This window comes from Somniosus microcephalus, chromosome 4, assembly GCF_052327205.1.
Source record: "Somniosus microcephalus isolate GS21.2 chromosome 4, FLI_Smic_1.0, whole genome shotgun sequence".
In the NCBI taxonomy this organism is placed as follows: Eukaryota; Metazoa; Chordata; class Chondrichthyes; order Squaliformes; family Somniosidae; genus Somniosus; species Somniosus microcephalus.
The window spans coordinates 313,034,158-313,053,452 of record NC_140990.1 but is presented as its reverse complement, the minus strand read 5'-3'; the positions used below and the strand labels follow the sequence as shown (position 1 = coordinate 313,053,452).

At 46.3% G+C, this 19,295-nt stretch overlaps 1 protein-coding gene across 1 annotated transcript in view; it reads left to right on the top strand.

Annotated features, from left to right (window-relative positions):
• map3k2 (mitogen-activated protein kinase kinase kinase 2) overlaps nucleotides 1-19,295 on the top strand; it is a 129,046-nt gene that overhangs the window by 73,343 nt on the left and 36,408 nt on the right. The window contains exon 7 of the mRNA XM_085986739.1: nucleotides 12,640-12,742. Within this exon, the coding sequence (XP_085842865.1) occupies nucleotides 12,640-12,742 (103 nt within the window). The remainder of the gene's footprint in view (nucleotides 1-12,639; nucleotides 12,743-19,295) is intronic.

Below are 19,295 nucleotides of genomic sequence, written 5' to 3'. Positions count from 1 at the left end.
GGTACCTTTGCAAATGAGGATGGCATTGTGCCAGGTTTAGTGAGCCATGTTTACTTATGCGCTACTGAAGCTAGTTGAGCTGCAACACAGGATTTTACAGCAGTGCTCAAGCTTCTGAGATTAACATTACACACATGGCCAAGCTTTTACTACTTTCCACTCAGGACAGCCTTCCCACCGAAGCCAGCCGAGGTGCTCGTAGAATATTACAGCGCAGGAGGAGGCCATTCATCCCATCGTGCCTGTGCCGGCTCTCTGAGCGAGCTCTCCAATTAATCCCACTCCCCCACTCTTTCCCCACAGCCCTGCGAATCTTTCTTTTTTAAGTATTTATCCAATTCCATTTTGAAAGTTACTATTGAATCTGCTTCCACCGCCCTTTCAGGCAGCGCATTCCAGATCACAGCAACTCGCTGTGTAAAAAAAATTCTCCTTGTTGCCCTTCCGGCTTTTTGCTAGTTATCTTAAATATGTGCCCTCTGGTTACCGACCCTCCTGCACGGTATCAAAATCCCATATCATTTTGAAAACCTCTTAAAATCATAGCCAAAGATCCCGGGATTTCCGGTGCGCCTTCAAACCAAGCCTTTCATCATGGAAGGACTCTTTTTTGTGATCAGGGGTTCACAAAGCCCTAGTCAAGACTGAAAGCTATCCCAGACCTGTCATCTAAAAGCCGAGCATGTTGCTATCCTCCGTGGCAGACAGATTTCAGCAAAGCTGCTCGTAGCAATGAAGCAATCAAAAATCTTGCACTGCAATATTCTGCGCAGTTGAGATTAACAGACTGACTCTCTCAGGCAGCCTCAAGAGGGCTTTGTACTTTCCAATGATTTTGGCGGTAATCTCCATTCTAAAGAAAGACTTGCGTTTATATAACGCCTTTCACAACCTCATGTCTTCCCAAAGTGCTTTACAGCCAATGAAGTACTTTTGAAGTGCAGTCACTGTTGTAATGTAGGAAACGCGGCAGCCAATTTGCGCACAGCAAGGTCCCACAAACAGCATTGAGGTAACGAGCATCTTATTTGTTTTTAGTGATGTTGGTTGATGGATAAATATTGGCCAGGACACCGGGGATAACTCCCCTGCTCTTCTTCAAAATAGTGCCGTGGGATCTTCAAACGGAGCCTTGGTTTAACGTCTCATCCGAAAGATGGCACCTCTGACAGTGCAGCACCCCCTTAGTACTGTGCTGAACTGTGAGCCTGGAATAAGATAATTGGAAAAAGAACCAGGAAGGAGATGAGAAATCTTTTTATGCAGTGGGTTGTTGTGATCTGGAATGCGCTGCCTGAAAGGGTGGTGGAAGCAGATTCAACAGTAACTTACAAAATAGAATTGGATATATATTTGAAAGGGAAAAATTATTGGGCTATTGGGGGAAAGAGCAGGGGAGTGGGACTAATTGGAGAGCTCTTTAAAAGGTTCGCACAGGCACGATGGGCCGAATGGCCTCCTTCTGTGCTGTAAGACTCTAAGATTACGTGCACATGTCTCTGGGGCTTGAACTCATAACCTTCTGACTCGGGCGAGACTGTTTTCTTGGAATTACAATTACCTCAGCACCACTGTCGATATTAATCTTTATAATGTGCTGTGTCTACATACCAGAAATCAATACTTTTTTTTGTGGTCACTGTCAATTGACACTCACTTTCATTTTCAATGATTATCTTTACCATGAACATCCTTACAAACCTTTGCAAACTTGATTCCTACATTCTCCTCACAGTGATTACACTTCAACAAAAGTAATTTAGGGAACGGTAGTGTAGTGGTTATGTTACTGGACTAGTAATCCATAGGCCTGGACTATTGGTCATCAGTATATATAAGAACATAAGAAATAGGAGCAGGAGTAGGCTATTTGGCCCCTCGAGCCTGCTCCGCCATTCAATAAGATCATGGCTAATCTTCTACCTCAGCTCCACTTTCCCGCACTATCCCCATATCCCTTGATTCCCTTAATATCCAAAAATCTATTGATCTCTGTCTTGAATATACTCAATGACTGAGCCTCCACAGCCCTCTGGGGTGGAGAATTCCAAAGGTTCACCACTGTCTGAGTGAAGAAATTTCTCCTCATCTCAGTCTTAAATGGCCGACTCCTTATTCTGAGACTGTACCTCTGGTTCTAGACTCCCCAGCCAGGGGAAAAATCCTCCCTGCATCTACCCTGTCAAGCCCTGTAAGAATTTTGTATGTTTCAATGAGATTACCTCTCATTCTTCTAAACTCTTGCGAATATAGGCCTAGTCTACTCAATGTCTCCTCATAGGACAATCCCCCCATCCCAGGAACCAGTCTGGTGAACCTTTGTAGCACTCTCTCTGCGGCAAGTATAACCTTCCTTAGGTAAGGAGACCAGAACTGTACACAATACTCCAGGTGTGGTCTCACCAGGGCCTTATATAATTGCAGGAAGACATCTTTACTCTTGTGCTCAAATCCTCTTGTAATAAAAAGAAAGAAAGACTTGCATTTATATAGCGCCCTTCACGACCACTGGACATCTCAAAGCGCTTTACAGCCAAGGATGTACTTTAGAGTGTCATCACTGTTGTAATGTGGGAAACGTGACAGCCAATTTGCGCACAGCAAGCTCCCACAAACAGCAATGTGCTAATGACCAGATAATCTGTTTTTGTTATGTTGGTTGAGGGATAAATATTGGCCCCAGGACACCGGGAATAACTCCCCTGCTCTTCTTTGAAACAGTGCCATGGGATCTTTTACGTCCACCTGGGCGAGCAGACGGGGCCTCGGTTTACCGTCTCATCCGAAAGACGGCACCTCCGACAGTGCAGCACTCCCTCAGCACTGCACTGGAGTGTCTGCCTAGCTTTATGTGCTAAAGGCCAACATACCATTTGCTTTCCTAATTGCTTGCTGTTCCTGCATGTTAACTTTCAGTGATTCGTGTACAAGGACACCCAGGTCCCTCTAAACACCAACATTTCCCAGTCTTTCACCATTTAAAAAATATTCTGCTTTTCTATTTTTCCTACCAAAGTGGATAACTTCACATTTCTCCACATTATATTCTATTTACCATATTCTTGCCCACTCACTTAGCTTGTCTATATCCCCTTGAAGCCTCTTTGCATCCTCCTCACAACTTACATTCCCACCCAGCTTTGTATCATCAGCAAACTTGGATGTATTACATTTGGTCCCCTCATCCAAATCATTGATGTAGATTGTGAATAGTTGAGGCTCAAGCACTAATCCTTGCAGTACCCCACTAGTTACAGCCTGCCAACCTGAAAATAACCCATTTATTCCTACTCTCTGTTTTCTGCCCGTTAACCAATCCTCAATCCATGTTAGTATATTACCCCCAATCCCATGAGCCCTAATTTTGTTTAATAACCTCTTGCGTGGCACCTTGTCGAATGCCTTCTGAAAATCCAAATACACCACATCCACTGGTTCCCCCTTACCTATTCTGCAAGTTACAACCTCAAAAAACTCTAACAGATTCGTCAAACACAATTTCCCTTTCATAAATTCGGGTAGACTCTGCCCAATGCTATTATTATTTTCTAAGTGCCTTGTTACCACGTTCTTAATAATAGATTATAGCATTTTTCCGACTACTAATGTCAGGCTAACTGGTCTGTAGTTCCCCATTTTCTCTCTCCCTCCTTTCTTAAATAGTGGGGTTACATTTGCTGTCTTCCAATCCGCAGGAACCGTTCTAGAATCTGTGGAATTTTGCAAACTGACAACCAATGCATCCACTATCTCTATAGCCACCTCTTTCAAAACCCCAGGATGTAGGCCATCAGGTCATGGGGATTTATCGGCTTTCAGTCCCATTAATTTCTCCAGTACTATTTTTTTTTACTAATTCTAATTTCTTTCAGTTCCTCATTCTCGCTAGAGCCTTGGTTCTCCACTATTTCCGGGAAGTTTTTTGCGTCTTCTTTCGTGAACAATAAGGGAGTGAAGGGTTATGGGGAGCGGGCAGGGAAATGGTGCTGAGCCCAAGATCAGATCAGCCATGATCTCATTAAATGGTGGAGCAGGCTCGAGGGGGCCAAATGGCCTACTCCTGCTCCTATTTCTTATGTTCTTATGTAAGACAGACACAAAGTATTTGTTTAATTTCTCTGCCATTTCCTTATTCCCCATTATAATTTCTCCTGTCTCAGCCTGTAAGGGACCCACATTTACTTTTGCTAATCTTTTCCTTTTTACAAACCTATAGAAGCTTTTACAGTCTGTTTATATGTCTCTCGCTAGTTTACTCTCATATTCTATTTTCCCTTTATCAATTTCTTGGTCCTCCTGTGATGAATTCTAAAATCCTCCCAATCCTCAGGCTTACTACTCTATTTGGCAAGATTATAAGCCTCTTCCTTTGATCTAATATACTATCTTTAACTTCTCTTGTTAGCCATGGATGGACCACTTTTCCTGTGGGGTTTTTGTGCCTTAAAGGAAGGTATATTTGCTGTAAATTATGTATTAATTCTTTAGTCATTGCTTGTCTACCATCATACCTTTTAATGTAGTTTCCCAATCTACTTTAGCCAACTCGCCCCTCATACCTACGTAATTTGCATTGTTTAGATTTAAGACCCTAGTTTCGGATTTAACTAAATCACTTTCAAACTCAGTATCAAATTCTATCATATTATGGTCACTCTTCCCTAAAGGCCCCTTTACTACAAGGTTATTAATTAACCCTTTCTCGTTGCACAATACTAGATCTAAAATAGCCTGTTCTCTAGTTGGTTCCTCAACATACTGACCTAGAAAACTACCCTGTATACATTCCATGAATTCGCCCTCCACACTATTACTGCAAATTTGGTTTGCCCAGCCTATATGTAGATTAAAGTCCCCTATCATCACTGTATTACCCTTGTTACATGTGCCTTTAATTTCCTAATTTATACTCTGCCCTACATTACAACTACTGTTTGGGGGCCTATAAACAACTCCCACCAATGTTTTCTGCCCCTTGCTGTTTCTTAGCTCCAACCAAACTGATTCTACTTCTTGATTTTCGGAGCTAAGATCCTTTCTCTCTACTGTCTTTATCCCATCCTTTATTATCAGGGCTACCCCTCCTTTTCCATTTTGTCTATCTCTTCTAAAAGTTAAGTATCCTGGAATATTTAGTTCCCAACCTTGGCCACATTGCAACCACGTCTCCGTAATGGCTATTAGATCAAACTTATGAATTTCTATCTGCGCTATTAATTCATCTATTTTGTTGCAAATGTTTCATGCATTCAGATATAGTGCCTTTAGCTTTGACTTATTTCTATTTTTCCCTGATGTCACCTTAGTCACTGATGCCTTATTACCTTTGTTACTCTCTCTGTCCCTTCCTGACCCACTCTGCTTATTTTTACCCAAAACTCTACTCTGCTCTAGAGCCTTGATATTTCTCTCGCTGCTTTTAAATTTACTCTTTCCTGAATCCTCCCCCCCCCCGCCACCTTCATTAGTTTAAAGACCTGTCTACTGCCCTAGTTATTCGGTTCGCCAGGACACTGGTCCCAGCCCGGTTTAAGTGGAGCCCGTCCCAACGGAACAGTTCCCTCTTTCCCCAGTTCTGGTGCCAGTGCCCCATGAACTGAAACCCCTTCCTCCCACACCACTCTTTGAGCCACGCATTTAAACCTCTAATCTGTTTGTTCCTGTGCCAATTTGCGTGTGGCAATCCAGAGGTTAGTACCTTTGAGGTTCTTCTTTTTAATTTAGTTCCTAGCTCCTCAAACTCCCTCAGCAGAACTTCATTCCTAGTTCTACCTATGTCGTTGGTTCCTACGTGGACCACGACAACTGAATCCTCCCCCTCCCACTCCAAGTTCTCCTCCAGCCACAAGGAGATGTCTTTAACCCTGGCACCGGGCTGGCGACACAACCTTTGGAGCGCTCAGTTGCAGCTGCAGAGAACAGTATCTATTCCTCTGACTATACTGTCCCCTACCACAACTACATTCCCTTTCACTCCCCCTACTTGAATGGCCTCCTGCACCATGGTGCCATGGTCGACTTGCTCACCCATCCTGCAGGCTTTTCCCTCATCCACACAGGCAGTAAGAACCTCATAACTGTTAGAAAAGGGCAAAGACTGAGGCTCCTCCAGCACTGCACCTGGGGTCCCCTTACCTGCCTGAGTTGCAGTCACACCCTCCTGTCCCTGACCACTGACCAGACCTGTACCACTACCTAACCTAAGGGGTGTGACTGGCTCCTGGATCAAAGTGTTCAGGTAACTCTCCCCATCCCTGATGCCCTGCAATGTCTGCACCTCAGACTCCAGCTCAACAACTCTGAGCTGAAGTTCCTCAAGATGTAGGCACTTACTGCAAACGTGGTTGTCCGGGATATCAATGCTCTCCACAAACTCCCACATGCTGCAGTTGTGGCACACGAACTGCAGTGCCAGCCCTACATGACCTTGTTTTATTTAATTAAATTTATAATTATGTAACTTAGTTTACAGTGTAGTTTCTTGACTACTTAGTTGATCTAGATTTAAGTATGGGTATTAAAATTAAATATCTACCTGTAACACAAAGCACTACAAGTAGTGGAGGCAAAAAGCAGCAACTCCTTCCCCCTCTTCTCCGAATTCCCACTCTTTTCCATGACATGAGTTCAAATCCCACCATGGCAGTTGGGGAATTTACATTCAGTTAAATAAGTAAATCTGGAATAAAAAGCTCGTGTCAGTAATGGTGACCATGAAACTACAGGAATGTCACAAAAACCCACCTGGTTCACTAATGTCCTTTAGGGAAGGAAATCTGCCGTCCTTATCCGGTCTGGCCTATATCTGACTCCATTCCCACAGCAATGTGGTTGACTCTTAACTGCCCTCTGAAATGGCCTAGCAAGCCACTCAGTTGTACCAAACTGCTACAACAAATTCACTGTGGGAGTACCTTCGCCACATGGACTGCAGCAGTTCAAGGAGGCAGCTCACCACACCTTCCCAAGGGTAATTAGGGATGGGCAATAAATACTGGCCTTGGCAGCGATGCACTTTATAAAAGCACGTTTGTTTTTTCTTTTAATGTACTACCATAAGAACATAAGAAGTAGGAGCAGGAGTAGGCCATACGGCCCCTCGGGCCTGCTCCGCCATTCATTAGGATCATGGCTGATCCGAATCTAGACTCACGTCCACTTCCCTGCCCTCTCCCCGTAACCCCTAATTCCCTTATCTGCTAGGAAACTGTCTATCTCCATTTTAAATTTATTTAATGTTGCAGCTTCCACAGCTCTCTGAGGTAGCAAATTCCATAGATTTACTACCCTCTGAGTGAAGAAGTTTCTCCTCATCTCAGTTTTGAAAGCGCAGCCCCTTATTCTTAGATTATGCCCCCTAGTTCTAGTCTCACCCATCAGTGGAAACATCCTCACCGCATCCACCCGATCAAGCCCCCTCACAATCTTATATGTTTCGATAAGATCGCCTCTCATTCTTCTGAACTCCAATGAGTAGAGGCCCAACCTACTCAACCTTTCCTCATACGTCAACCCCCTCATCTCCGGAATCAACCGAGTGAACCTTCTCTGAACCGCCTCGAGAGCAAGTATATCTTTTCTTAAATATGGAAACCAAAACTGCACGCAGTATTCCAGGTGTGGCCTCACCAATACCCTGTATAACTGCAGCAAGACTTCCCTGTTTTTATACTCCATCCCCCTTGCAATAAAAGCCAAGATTCCATTGGCCTTCCTGATCACCTGCTGCACCTGCATACTAACTTTTTGTGTTTCATGCACCAGGACCCCCAGATCCCTTGTACTGTAGCACTTTGCAGTTTCTCTCCATTTAGATAATAACTTGCTCTTTGATTGTGGTGGTGTTCAGAACGCAATACTTCTCTGTTAATGATGTTTCAAGGTCTTTTGGACCGTGATGGAATTTGAACCTACAAAGCAAAGCTGTGTATTGTTGAAGAAAAGAAAAGAAAGACTTGCATTTCTATAGCACCTTACACGACCTCGGGATGTCCCAAAGCGCTTTACAGCCAATGAAGTACTTTTTGAAGTGTAGTCACTGTTGTAATGTAGGAAATGCGGCAGCCAATTTGCGCACAGCAAGCTCCCACAAACAGCAATGTGATAATGACCAGATAAGATATTTTTAGTGATGTTGATTGAGGGATAAATATTGGCCCAGGATACCGGGGAGAACTCCCCCGCTCTTCTTCGAAATAGTGCCAATAGGTTTTTTTCCGTCCACCTGAGAGCAGTTTAATGTCTCAGCTGAAAGACGGCACCTCCGACAGTGCAGCGCTCCCTCAGTACTGCACTGGAGTGTCAACCTGGAATTTTGTGCTTCAGTCTCTGGATTGGGACTTGAACTCACAACCCTCTGACTTAGAGTCAGTCATGGCTGACACTGTGAGACTGAAACAAAGATCAGAGGCCTAGAAATTCAGTGGGCTGCGCCACCAATTAGCACCCAAAGAGTGCACTTAGTGGGTTTAGCACCACTGGCCACGCCTCCCGCAAAATTTAGCGGGGCGCTAATGGCGGCATTAGCCTGTAGCGCTGCGCCGCCACCGATGACGTCATCGGTGTGCGCAGCGCCCCGCTACCGCCCCGATCGCGATATTTGTCGCGCCCCCCGCTGTAGCGCCGGTCGCATTTCGCGACCGTTCAGGGGGGCCTACCTGCGGCGGTAGTGGCGCTTATTAAAGGGGAGGTGCGGGGCGGCCATTTTTTTTGCTGGCCGCCTGCCAGCACCTCCTCGCGCCGCCGTCCCCGGCCTCCTGAGCCCCCCCCCCCCCCCCCCCCCCAGGCAGTGCCAGCTGTGTCCCAAGAGCCCGGCACTTCTCCTCGGTGCCGGGCTCTTTTGCCAGCACTCGCGATCGCTGATCGCGCTGGTGCAGGCCCCTCCCCTTTAAGAAGGGGAGGAAGGCCTGCAGTACCGCAGCGTGTGGCGCTGTGGCACGTTGCGCTGCGATATTCAGTTGCAGCGCACCAAGAGGGATGCGGGGCGCCTCGAACAGCGCCCCGCTTCCGTTTGGGGTGCTGAAACGGAATATCGGGCTGGCGCAAGTTGCTCCGTCTGGAGCAGTAATTCCGGCGCCCAGGTGAGCTTGGCGCCCCATTTAATTTCTAGGCCAGTGAGTAACAGGAGTGAAGAAAGGAAATGGAGTTGAGCAGTTGTGTTGAGACTGCAGGCACTCCATAAATGGTCATTGTAGAGAGCTGTTTGTGCTCCCTCTAAACCACCGTGTGGCCAAGGTCCCTGAGCACAGCACAGTTACAAAGTACTAAGTGACGTAAGAAAACTACTAGGCACTTGGTCTAAGCATTAAACAAAGCTTTAATCAACTGTTTTACAACATGGAGGTCTAGTTGTGTCCTTCACTAGTTCCTGTTAAGAATGTCCTGCGCAAGCAGGGCCCGTGCCCGAGTATTTATACTCTCCCTGGACAGCGTCACCCGTAGGCCGCTCAGTATTATTTCATAAGTCTTTCTTTCATGAATGACTGATTCATGTCACTAAGTGACGTCCACAAGCAGGTGGAAAAAGCAAACCAATGTGGTGTTAGAGAGCAAGGAGACTGTGACAGGCACGTAAAGGAAGATGTTCAGTGAGAGGGTCCTGTGCATCTAGTGGGGACTTCAACAGGGATCCCTGAACTGGAGTGAGGTGGTTTGGATGTGCGCAGCCCCTGTTACAGACTGGACCACCTCCATAATCAGAGCGCAGTGAATTGCAACTTCAGGACTGGTCCACAGAATGTGCCAGTGGGTGGCAACTCCGCCACCCACCCCCTCCAGCACAGCTCCGAGCTCATGGCAGCGGCAGCAGTAGACTTGTGCTGGTGCGAATTAAACAAAGGCTTCACGGCACTGAATGCACAACAGAAGTCAATGGGCAGAAAGCTGGGGGGGACGGCGAAACGTGTGAGAACGTGTCATCACAAAAGCTGATGAAACGAATGAGCATTGGTGTTTGAGGGGCACAAGCACAAGTTGAAATGTTACTTTCGGCAGTGAGCACGCTGTGGTCAAATGGTGCACCCTTCGGCACTGACCCATGCGATACGTCACCAGTGGGGTCAGTATGGCGTACGTCTGCCAAATACCTGACCTACTGTGCAGAAAGCAACAGTGAAGGGAGAGATCCAGGCTTTGAAAGCGCAATAGGGAGTGGGCAGTGCAGTGAATTAGAAGATAGGAGCAGGAGTAGGCCATTCGGCCCCTCGAGCCCGTTCCGCCATTTAATGAGATCATGGCTGATCATCCAAATTCAGTACCCTGTCCCTGCTTTCTCCCCATATCCCTTGATCCCTTTAGCCTGAAGAAATATATCTAACTCCTTCTTGAATATATTTAATAAGTTGGCCTCAACTGCCTTCTGTGGTAGAGAATTCCACAGGTTCACCACTCTCTGGGTGAAGAAATTCCTCCTCATCTCCGTCCTAAATGGCTTACCCCTTATCCTTAGCCTGTGACCCCTGGTTCTGGACTCCCCCGCCATCGGGAACATCCTTCCTGCATCTAGTCTGTCGAGTCCTGTTAGAATTTTATAAGTTTCAATGAGATCCCTTCTCATTCTTCTAAACTCTAGCGAATATAAGCCTAATCGACCCAATCTCTCTTCATACGTCATTCCTGCCATCCCAGGTATCAGTCTGGTGAATCTTCGCTGCACTCCCTCCATGGCAAGAACATCCTTCCTCAGATAAGGCGACCAAAACTGCACACAATACTCAAGGTGTGGTCTCACCAAGGCCCTGTACAACTGCAGCAAGACATCCTTGCTCCTGTACTCGAATGCTTTCGCTATGAAGGCCAACATACCATTTGCCTTCTTAATTGCCTGCTGCACCTGCATGCTTACCTTCAACGACTGGTGCACAAGGACACCCAGGTCTCGTTGCACTTCCCCTTTTCCCAATCTATTGCCGTTCAGATAATAATCTATCTTCCTGTTTTTGCCACCAAAGTGGATAACCTTGCATTTATCCACATTATACTGCATCTGCCATGCATCTGCCCAATCACCCAACCTGTCCAAATCATACTGGAGTTTCTCTGCATCCTCCTCACAGCACACACGCCCACCCAGCTTTGTGTCATCTGCAAACTTGGAGATATTACATCTAGTTACCTCGTCTAGATCATTAATATATATTGTGAATAGCTGGGGTACTGGCACCGATCCCTGCGGTACCCCACTAGTCACTGCCTGCCACTCGGAAAAAGACCCGCTTATTCCAACTCTTTGCTTCCTGTCTGCCAACCAGTTCTCTATCCAAAATAACAACAGAAAATGCTGGAAAAACTCAGCAGGTCAGGCAACATCCGTGGAGAGAAATTTGAGTTGACGTTTCCCATGTGCTTTAAACTTTGTACGCCAATCTCTTATGCGGGACCTTATCGAAAGCCTTCTGAAAGTCCAAATACACCACATCCACTGGTTCTCCCTTATCTATTCTACCAGTTACATCCTCAAAAAATTCCAGTAGATTAGTCAAGCATGATTTACCTTTTGTAAATCCATGTTGACTTTGTCTGATCCTGTCACTGTTTTCCAAGTGCTCTGCTGTTACATCTTTTATAATGGACTCTAGCATTTTCCCAACTACCGATGTCAGGCTTACCAGTCTATAATTCCCCGTTTTCTCTCTACCACCTTTTTTAAATAGTGGGGTTACATTAGCTACCTTCCAATCCATGGGAACTGTTTCAGAGTCTATCGAATTTTGGAAGATGACCAGCAATGCATCTACTATTTCTAGGGCCACTTCCTTAAGTACCCTAGGATGTAGATTATCAGGCCCTGGGGATTTATCGGCCTTCAATGCCGTCAATTTCCCTAACACCATTTCCCTACAAATACTGATTTCATTCAATACCTCCCTCTCATTAGACCCTATGTTAAAATAGTGTTCTTTCACCTCTCGGATTGGGATTCAAATCTAGCCTCGACTGATGGATGAAGTGCCCTCTGCTGGCTGTAAAGGTTGTAGGTGAGAGGAATGTGGTCAGTCGCAAACCAGTTCCTATTGGGTCTTGTCCCAAAGCTCCGTACTGCCCTGATTCTGCAAGAATTGTCAATCTTGCTCAGCTGACCTACAGAATGGCTGGAAAAATGTTAGGCTGGTGCAGTGGGGGCTGTTGTTCTGAGGTTGGGGCAGAGTCGACAGAGCTTTACTCAGTAGCTGTTAGATCAAGGCTGTCGCACCTGATGGAAATATGCACAGTGCGCCGAGTCTCTCCTGTCTGACGGCTCACAAGGGTCCTATGTGGAATGAGTTTGGACAGCCTCAGCCCACAGCACAAAACTGCTCCTAATTCATCACGAGCTACAAAGGTTAGTATGGAGGGGCGGAGCGAAGTTCCAACTCGCGGAACCCGTCCCGAAGAGGAGAATTCCACCTCCAAATCCCTGAAATGAAAAGTGTCCCATCCCCCTGCACTAACATCCCTGACCTTGAGTGCATCGTTGACCCTTTCAAACCACGATTTAACCCCTTTGCAAGGTCTGTTGTCCAGATTGTTGGATCCACATTGGCAGTGCTGCCTGAGTCCATTTGTCTGGGGTGCATCTGTGCACACTTATATCTGTGTTGGTTATTTTTTAACATTTTGATTTGTCCGTCTTTTAAACTCTTGATTTCCTCTGTAACCTAGGTAACGAACCTCAGCAACGTGGAGGCATTACAAACGCTGGATGACTTGGACAATAGCACAGTCTACGTGGGTGCAGAGAGGAAAAACAGGCTGCCATTGATAGGTAAGCTCTGGTTTGTAATGATAGCACAGGAGGTGATTCGGCCCATCATAGCTGTGCTGGTGCTAGATCTTAAACTGGAGCCGTTCACATTCCTTCCCTTTTCTGTTTCCTTTTCCTTTTCTATCCAGTTCCTTTTTAATTGATGTTATAGCCTCTGCCCAGCAGTCACTTGTAGTGAAGCATTCCATGTTCTAAAACTCTGTGAAAGATTTATTCCCGAATCATAGAATAGTACAGCACAGAAGGAGGCCATTCAGCCCATCGAGTCTGTGCCAGCTCTTTCGAAGAGCAATCCAGATAGTCTCACTTCCCCCGCTCTTTCCCCATATCCTTGCAATTTTTTCTCCTTCAAGAATTTATCCAATTCCCTTTTGAAGGCTACTATTGACTCTGTATCCACCGCCCTATCAGGCAGCGCATTCCAAATCCTAACCACTCGTTGCTTAAAAAAGTTTTCCCTCATGTCGCCTCCGGCCCCCCGACAATCACCCCAAATCTGTGCCCTCCTGTCACCGACCCTTAAGCCTCCTCGTGACAATGCTGAGTCTGTGCCCTCTTGTTTTTTTATTTGCCAACTGGTGAAAGCAATCTTTCACTATTAACCCTTTCCAAACCTTCCATAATTTACTCCCTACATTCCCTCCTTTAAAGATATTGCATATCTGTGTCCCTCGGCTAAGAATCTCACTATTTAGGGTAAACCTTTTTTCACGATTCTCTTTCTCAAAATGTACAACTTTACATTTCTTTGCATTGAACTGCATCTGCCTCCTATCTGCCCATTCCACTAACCTGTCTGTGCCCTCTTACAACCTCCTGCTTTCTTCCTCTCACTTTGCCATGCTTCCTAACTTTGAATCATCAGAAAACTTCAGTGTCATTCCTCTTGTGCCCATGTCCAAACATATATCTAACTTAAAAAAAAGAAAGACTTGCATTTCTGTAGCGCCTTTCACGACCCCAGGACGTCCCAAAGCGCTTTACAGCTAATGAAGTACATTTGAAGTGTAGTCACTGTTGTAAAGTAGGAAACACGGCAGCCAATTTGCGCACAGCAAGCTCCCACAAACAGCAAGGTGATAATGATCAGATAATCTGTTTTAGTGATGTTGATTGAGTAATAAATATTGGCCATGACACCGGGGATGACTCCCCTGCTCTTCTTCAAAATAGTGCCATGGGATCTTTTGAGGGGCAGATGAGGCCTTGGCTTAACGTCTCATCCGAAAGACGGCACCTCTGACAATACAGCATTCCCTCAGCACTGCACTGGAGTGCCAGCCTAGACTTCTGTGCCCAAGTCTCTGGAGTGGGACTTAGTCAAATATAACCTATCTGTTACAAATCCATGCTGACCAACTGTGCCTGATCAGGTCATGGCTTTCTAAGTTGTTCATTAAGTTTCTTCCATATTATGGTCTCTCGAAGTTTACCCACTATCGAGGCCAGTAATTTCCAGCCTTCCCCTTTTCCCCATTCTTGGACAGGTGCGTATCATTCCGCATCCTTTGTTACAATTCCCATTGCCAAATATTGTGAGTGAAATACTTCATAGAATCATAGAAACTTACAGCACAGAAGGAGGCCATTCGGCCAGTCGACCCTGTGCTGGCTCTTTGAAAGAGCAATCGTGCTCAGTCACACACTCCTGCTTATTGTCCGTAACCCTGTAAGTTCCTCATCCTCAAGAACCCGTCCAACTCCCTTTTAAAATTATTGATGGGATCAGCTTCCGTCACCTGTTCAGGTCGAGCGTTCCCGATCCCCACAACTCCCTGAGTGAAAACATTTCTCCTCATCTCCCCTCGAGATCTGTCGCCAATGATTTTGAATCTACGACCCCGGTTATTGACCCACTCACCAGAGGGAATAGTTTTTCTCTCTCTACTCTATCAAAACCTCTCATCTTGAAAACCTCTATTAGGTCACCTCTTAACCTTCTCTGTTCCAAGGCGAACAGTCCGAACTTTTCTAACCTCTCCTCATATCTGAAGTCCCTCATCCCTGGCAGCATCCTGGTAACCCTCCTCTGTACCCTGTCTAAGGCCTTTACATCTTTCCTGAAGTGTGGGGCCCAGAATTCTCCACAATACTCCAACTGAGGCCTAACCTCATAATGAAGTGTTTCGAGAGACTGGTCCTGGCTCACATCAAAGCCAGTGTTCCCGCCTCTCTTGACCAACACCAGTTTGCCTATCGTGCAAACAGATCAACGGAGGATGCAATCACAACTGCTCTACACTCGGCACTGAATCACTTAGATGGTAAGGAGACCTACATCAGAATGCTGTTCATAGACTACAGCTCAGCATTCAACACTATCGTCCCCAACAAGCTGACCTCCAAACTCTTGGCCTGAACACTTCCCTCTGCAACTGGACCCTGGACTTCCTAACAAACAGACCCCAGTCTGTCAAATTAGGTAACCACACCTCCACCCCCCTGACCCTGAACATGGGGGCCCCACAAGGATGTGTGCTGAGCCCCCTCCTCTACTCCCTCTTCACCCACGATTGTGTGGCTGTTCGTGGTTCCAACACCATCATCAAGTTTGCGGATGATACCACGGTAGTAGGCCAGATCACCAACAACGATGAGTCAGCCTACAGGGAGGAGGTCCAGCATCTCGTGAAGTGGTGCACCGATAACAACCTGGCCCTTAACATCAAGAAAACCAAAGAAATCATTGTGGACTTCAGGAAGTCTAAAGGCGGAAGTCACACCCCCATCCACATCAATGGGGCTGTGGTGGAAAGGGTGGACAGCTTTAAGTTCCTCGGAGTCCACATCACGGAAGACCTCTCCTGGTCCCTCAATACCTCCTCTCTGGTGAAGAAGGCCCAGCAGTGCCTATATTTCCTAAGGAGGCTGAAGGGATGTAACCTGTCACCCCTGATCCTCTCTAACTTTTACCGCTGCACAATAGAGAGCATCCTGACAAACTGTATCACAGTATGGTATGGCAGCTGTAGCTACTATGACCGGAAAGCCCTGCAGCGGGTAGTCAAAACTGCCCAACGCATTACCGGCACCCGGCTACCGACCATAGAGCACATATACCAGAAACGCTGTTTACGGAGGTCACGGTCCATCATCAAAGACCCTACCCACCCCAGCCACAGTCTGTTCGCCCTCCTGCCATCTGGGAGACGCTACAGATGCATTCGCACCCGTACGACCAGATTTAGGAACAGCTTCTTTCCCAGGGCTGTCATCCTACTGAACTCCACAAATAAACTCTAAAGCCTGCACATCTGCCAATGCACTTTATTATGGTTATGCTTATGTTAATGTATTACAAGCCAAATGTATGTTGAATGTTTAAATGTCTTAATCTAAATGTACACTCTCGGGAGCCGCAAGCCTACATTTCGTTGTACTGCACTTGTGCACTAACAATGACAATAAAAGTTGATTTGATTTTTTTTTAACCAGTGATTTATAAAGTTCTAGCATCTCTTTGCTTGTGTATTCTACTCCTCTATTTATAAATCCAACTAACCCATCTGCTTTTTTAACCACCTTACCAACTTGCCCTGCCACCTTTAAGAACTTGCCAGTTGAATTTGTTTCCTCCTTCCCACCGTTTATGATGTTGACTCCTTGCTGGGTTCCAATTGTCCAAGTGACTCATTCTACATGTGTGGGCCTAGACGGTGAATATTGGCACCTGTAGAATGGGTGGGAGGAGGGGAAGCATTACAACCAAATGTGTCCACACAAAGCTTTACCAGCCAGGGTTGTTGAATAGCTTTCAGGAACTATTTGGTACCTGGCCAACTTTCCCTTTCCTAATCTATTTGCGAGGGGGCCAATTCTGCCCCTACCACTGCCTTGTCTTTTTTCAGCTAATTCAACACAAGATGGGGACTGTCCAGCTCTTAGGAATGTGGTTGGCACGGTGATGAGACTTTTTGCAGTTGCATTGATCTGGGCTGTTTGCAGCCCTTTAACACCAATGTGTAGAAGTGTACCGACACTGGGCCTGTGCACATGTGACATTATAAACACCTTGTCTACTCTGAATACCTCCCCAATGGGTAAACACAGCACTTTTTAAAAATTCTCATCCTATTTTCAAATCCCTCCATGGCCCCACGCCAACCTAACTCTGTAACCTCTTCCAGGCCTACAACCCTTCGAGATCTCTGCGCTCCTCCAATTCTGGCCTCTTGCGCATCCACGATTTTCTTAACTCCACCATTGGCGGCCGTGCCTTCAGCTGCCTGGTCTCTAAGCTCTGGAATTCCCTCCCTAAACCTCTCCACCCCTCTCTCCTCCTTTAAGACACTCCTTAAAACCGACCTTTTTGATCAAGCATTTGGTCACCTGTCCTACTGTCTCCGTATGTGGCTCAGTGTCAAATTTTGTCTGATTACGCTCTTGTGAAGCGCCTTGGGGACGTTTTACTATGTTAAAGGCACTATATAAATACAATAAGAACATAAGAAGTAGGAGCAGGAGTAGGCCATACGACCCCTCGGGCGTGCTCCGCCATGCAATAGGATCATGGCTGATCTGAACCTAGACTCACGTCCACTTCCCTGCCCGCTCCCCGTAACCCCTAATTCCCTTATCAGCTAGGAAACTGTCTATCTCCGTTTTAAATGTATTTAATGTCGCAGCTTCCACAGCTCTCTGAGGTAGCAAATTCCATAGATTTACTACCCTCTGAGTGAAGAAGTTTCTCCTCATCTCAGTTTTGAAAGGGCAGCCTCTTATTCTAACATTATGCCCCCTAGTTCTAGTCTCACCCATCAGTGGAAACATCCTCCCCGCATCCACCCGATCAAGCCCCCTCACAATCTTATATGTTTCGATAAGATCGCCTCTCATTCTTCTGAATTCCAATGAGTAGAGGCCCAACCTACTCAAGTTGTTGTTGTGTCACGAACCGTGCAGAACAAGAGGCCTCAGATTCCATGTTGTTTGCATATCTCTGTCGGGTAGCAAGGGGAATGCTACAGTTGACCTCACGGTCCTTTTCCCTGGCCTGAGACAATCGGCCAGTGCCCCCACCCCTGCTTCTTATCTTGATCATTGTCCCATTGATTCCTGTCCACTGTGTGTATGCACGATAGCCGAGCTTGGCAACGAAGACTGCTTGGATGAACAGTACAAAGACACTCAGTGTCCAGGCTCATCTAAGAAGAATGGCCACTTGGGTAAGGTTCCAGAAGGGTGGAACTGTGACCCGGCAAGAGCTCCTGTCTTTAGGAGAGCAGAAATAATGGTAGAAAATGGAGGAGAAACAAATGGCCATCTCTGTCTTTCTGCTCACTTCCTTTCTCGTGCTTTCCTTTCCAGCCTCGCATCCAGGAATATTGGAACATTAGGAACAGGAGGAGGCCATTCAGCCTCTCAGACCTGCTCTGCTATTCAATTAGATCATGGCTGATCTGTACCTCAACTTCATTTACCATCCTTAGCTGCATATCCCTTGATGCCCTCACTGAAGAATTCCAGATTTCTTCTACCCTGCTCTCCATTCCCCATCCCGCCTTCCTGTTTAAAATAAATTCTACTCCTGAGACAGACGGACAATATTCTCACGCAATCCCCCTCACACCTGTGACCTTGGTATGTGTCTCCACCCAGAAACAAAAACATCGGCCAGACTGAAAGTTTTCAGTCAGATCATCTTCATCACCCCAGCAGCGACCTCTCCATTAATATTGTGTTCTTCTGGGATCTTGCTGTGTTAAGATTTGGTAGACCCTATCCCAAACCCAAACCTCATGGGCAGGTTAGTGGCTAATTTAAAAGTTATTGAATCCTCATTCTTCCTCGTTCATGGTTCATCCTCCACATACAGATAAGAATTCCCATCATTTCATGGGGGAAGGGAAGAAAATAGGGACTTGGATAAATACTTGAAGGAGAAAAATTGCAGGGATATGGAGAAAGAGCGGGGGAGTGGGACTAATTGGATCGCTCTTCGAAAGAGCCGGCACAGACTCGATGGGCTGAATGGCCTCCTTCTGTGCTGGACTATTCTGTGATTCTATGAAAATCACATAAGACACTGCCCTTATAACAAATCTCTCAGGAATTACCTGCCCCCCCTTTCCCCCCCCCCCAGTTCTTCTGATTCCTCACCCCACTTTGCCTCTGAGTCAGAAGGTCGTGGGTTCAAGTCCCACTCCAGAGACTTGAGCCCATAAACCTAGGCTGACACTCCTGTGCAGTGCTGAGGGAGTGCTGCACTGTTGGAGGTGCCGTCTTTTGGATGAGACGTTAAACCGAGGCCCCGTCTGCTCTCTCAGGTCGACGTAAATGATCCCATGGCACTATTTCGAAGAAGAGCAGGGGAGTTCTCCCCGGTGTCCTGGCCAATATTTATCCCTCAATCAACATAACAAAAACAGACTATCTGGTCATTATCACATTGCTGTTTGTGGGAGCTTGCTGTGCTCAGATTGGCTGCCACGTTTCCCACATTACAACAGTGACTACACTTCAAAAAGTGCTTCATTGGCTGTAAAGCGCTTTGAGATGTCCGGTGGGTCGTGAAAGGTGCTGTAGAAATGCAAGTCTTTCTTTCTTTCACTTT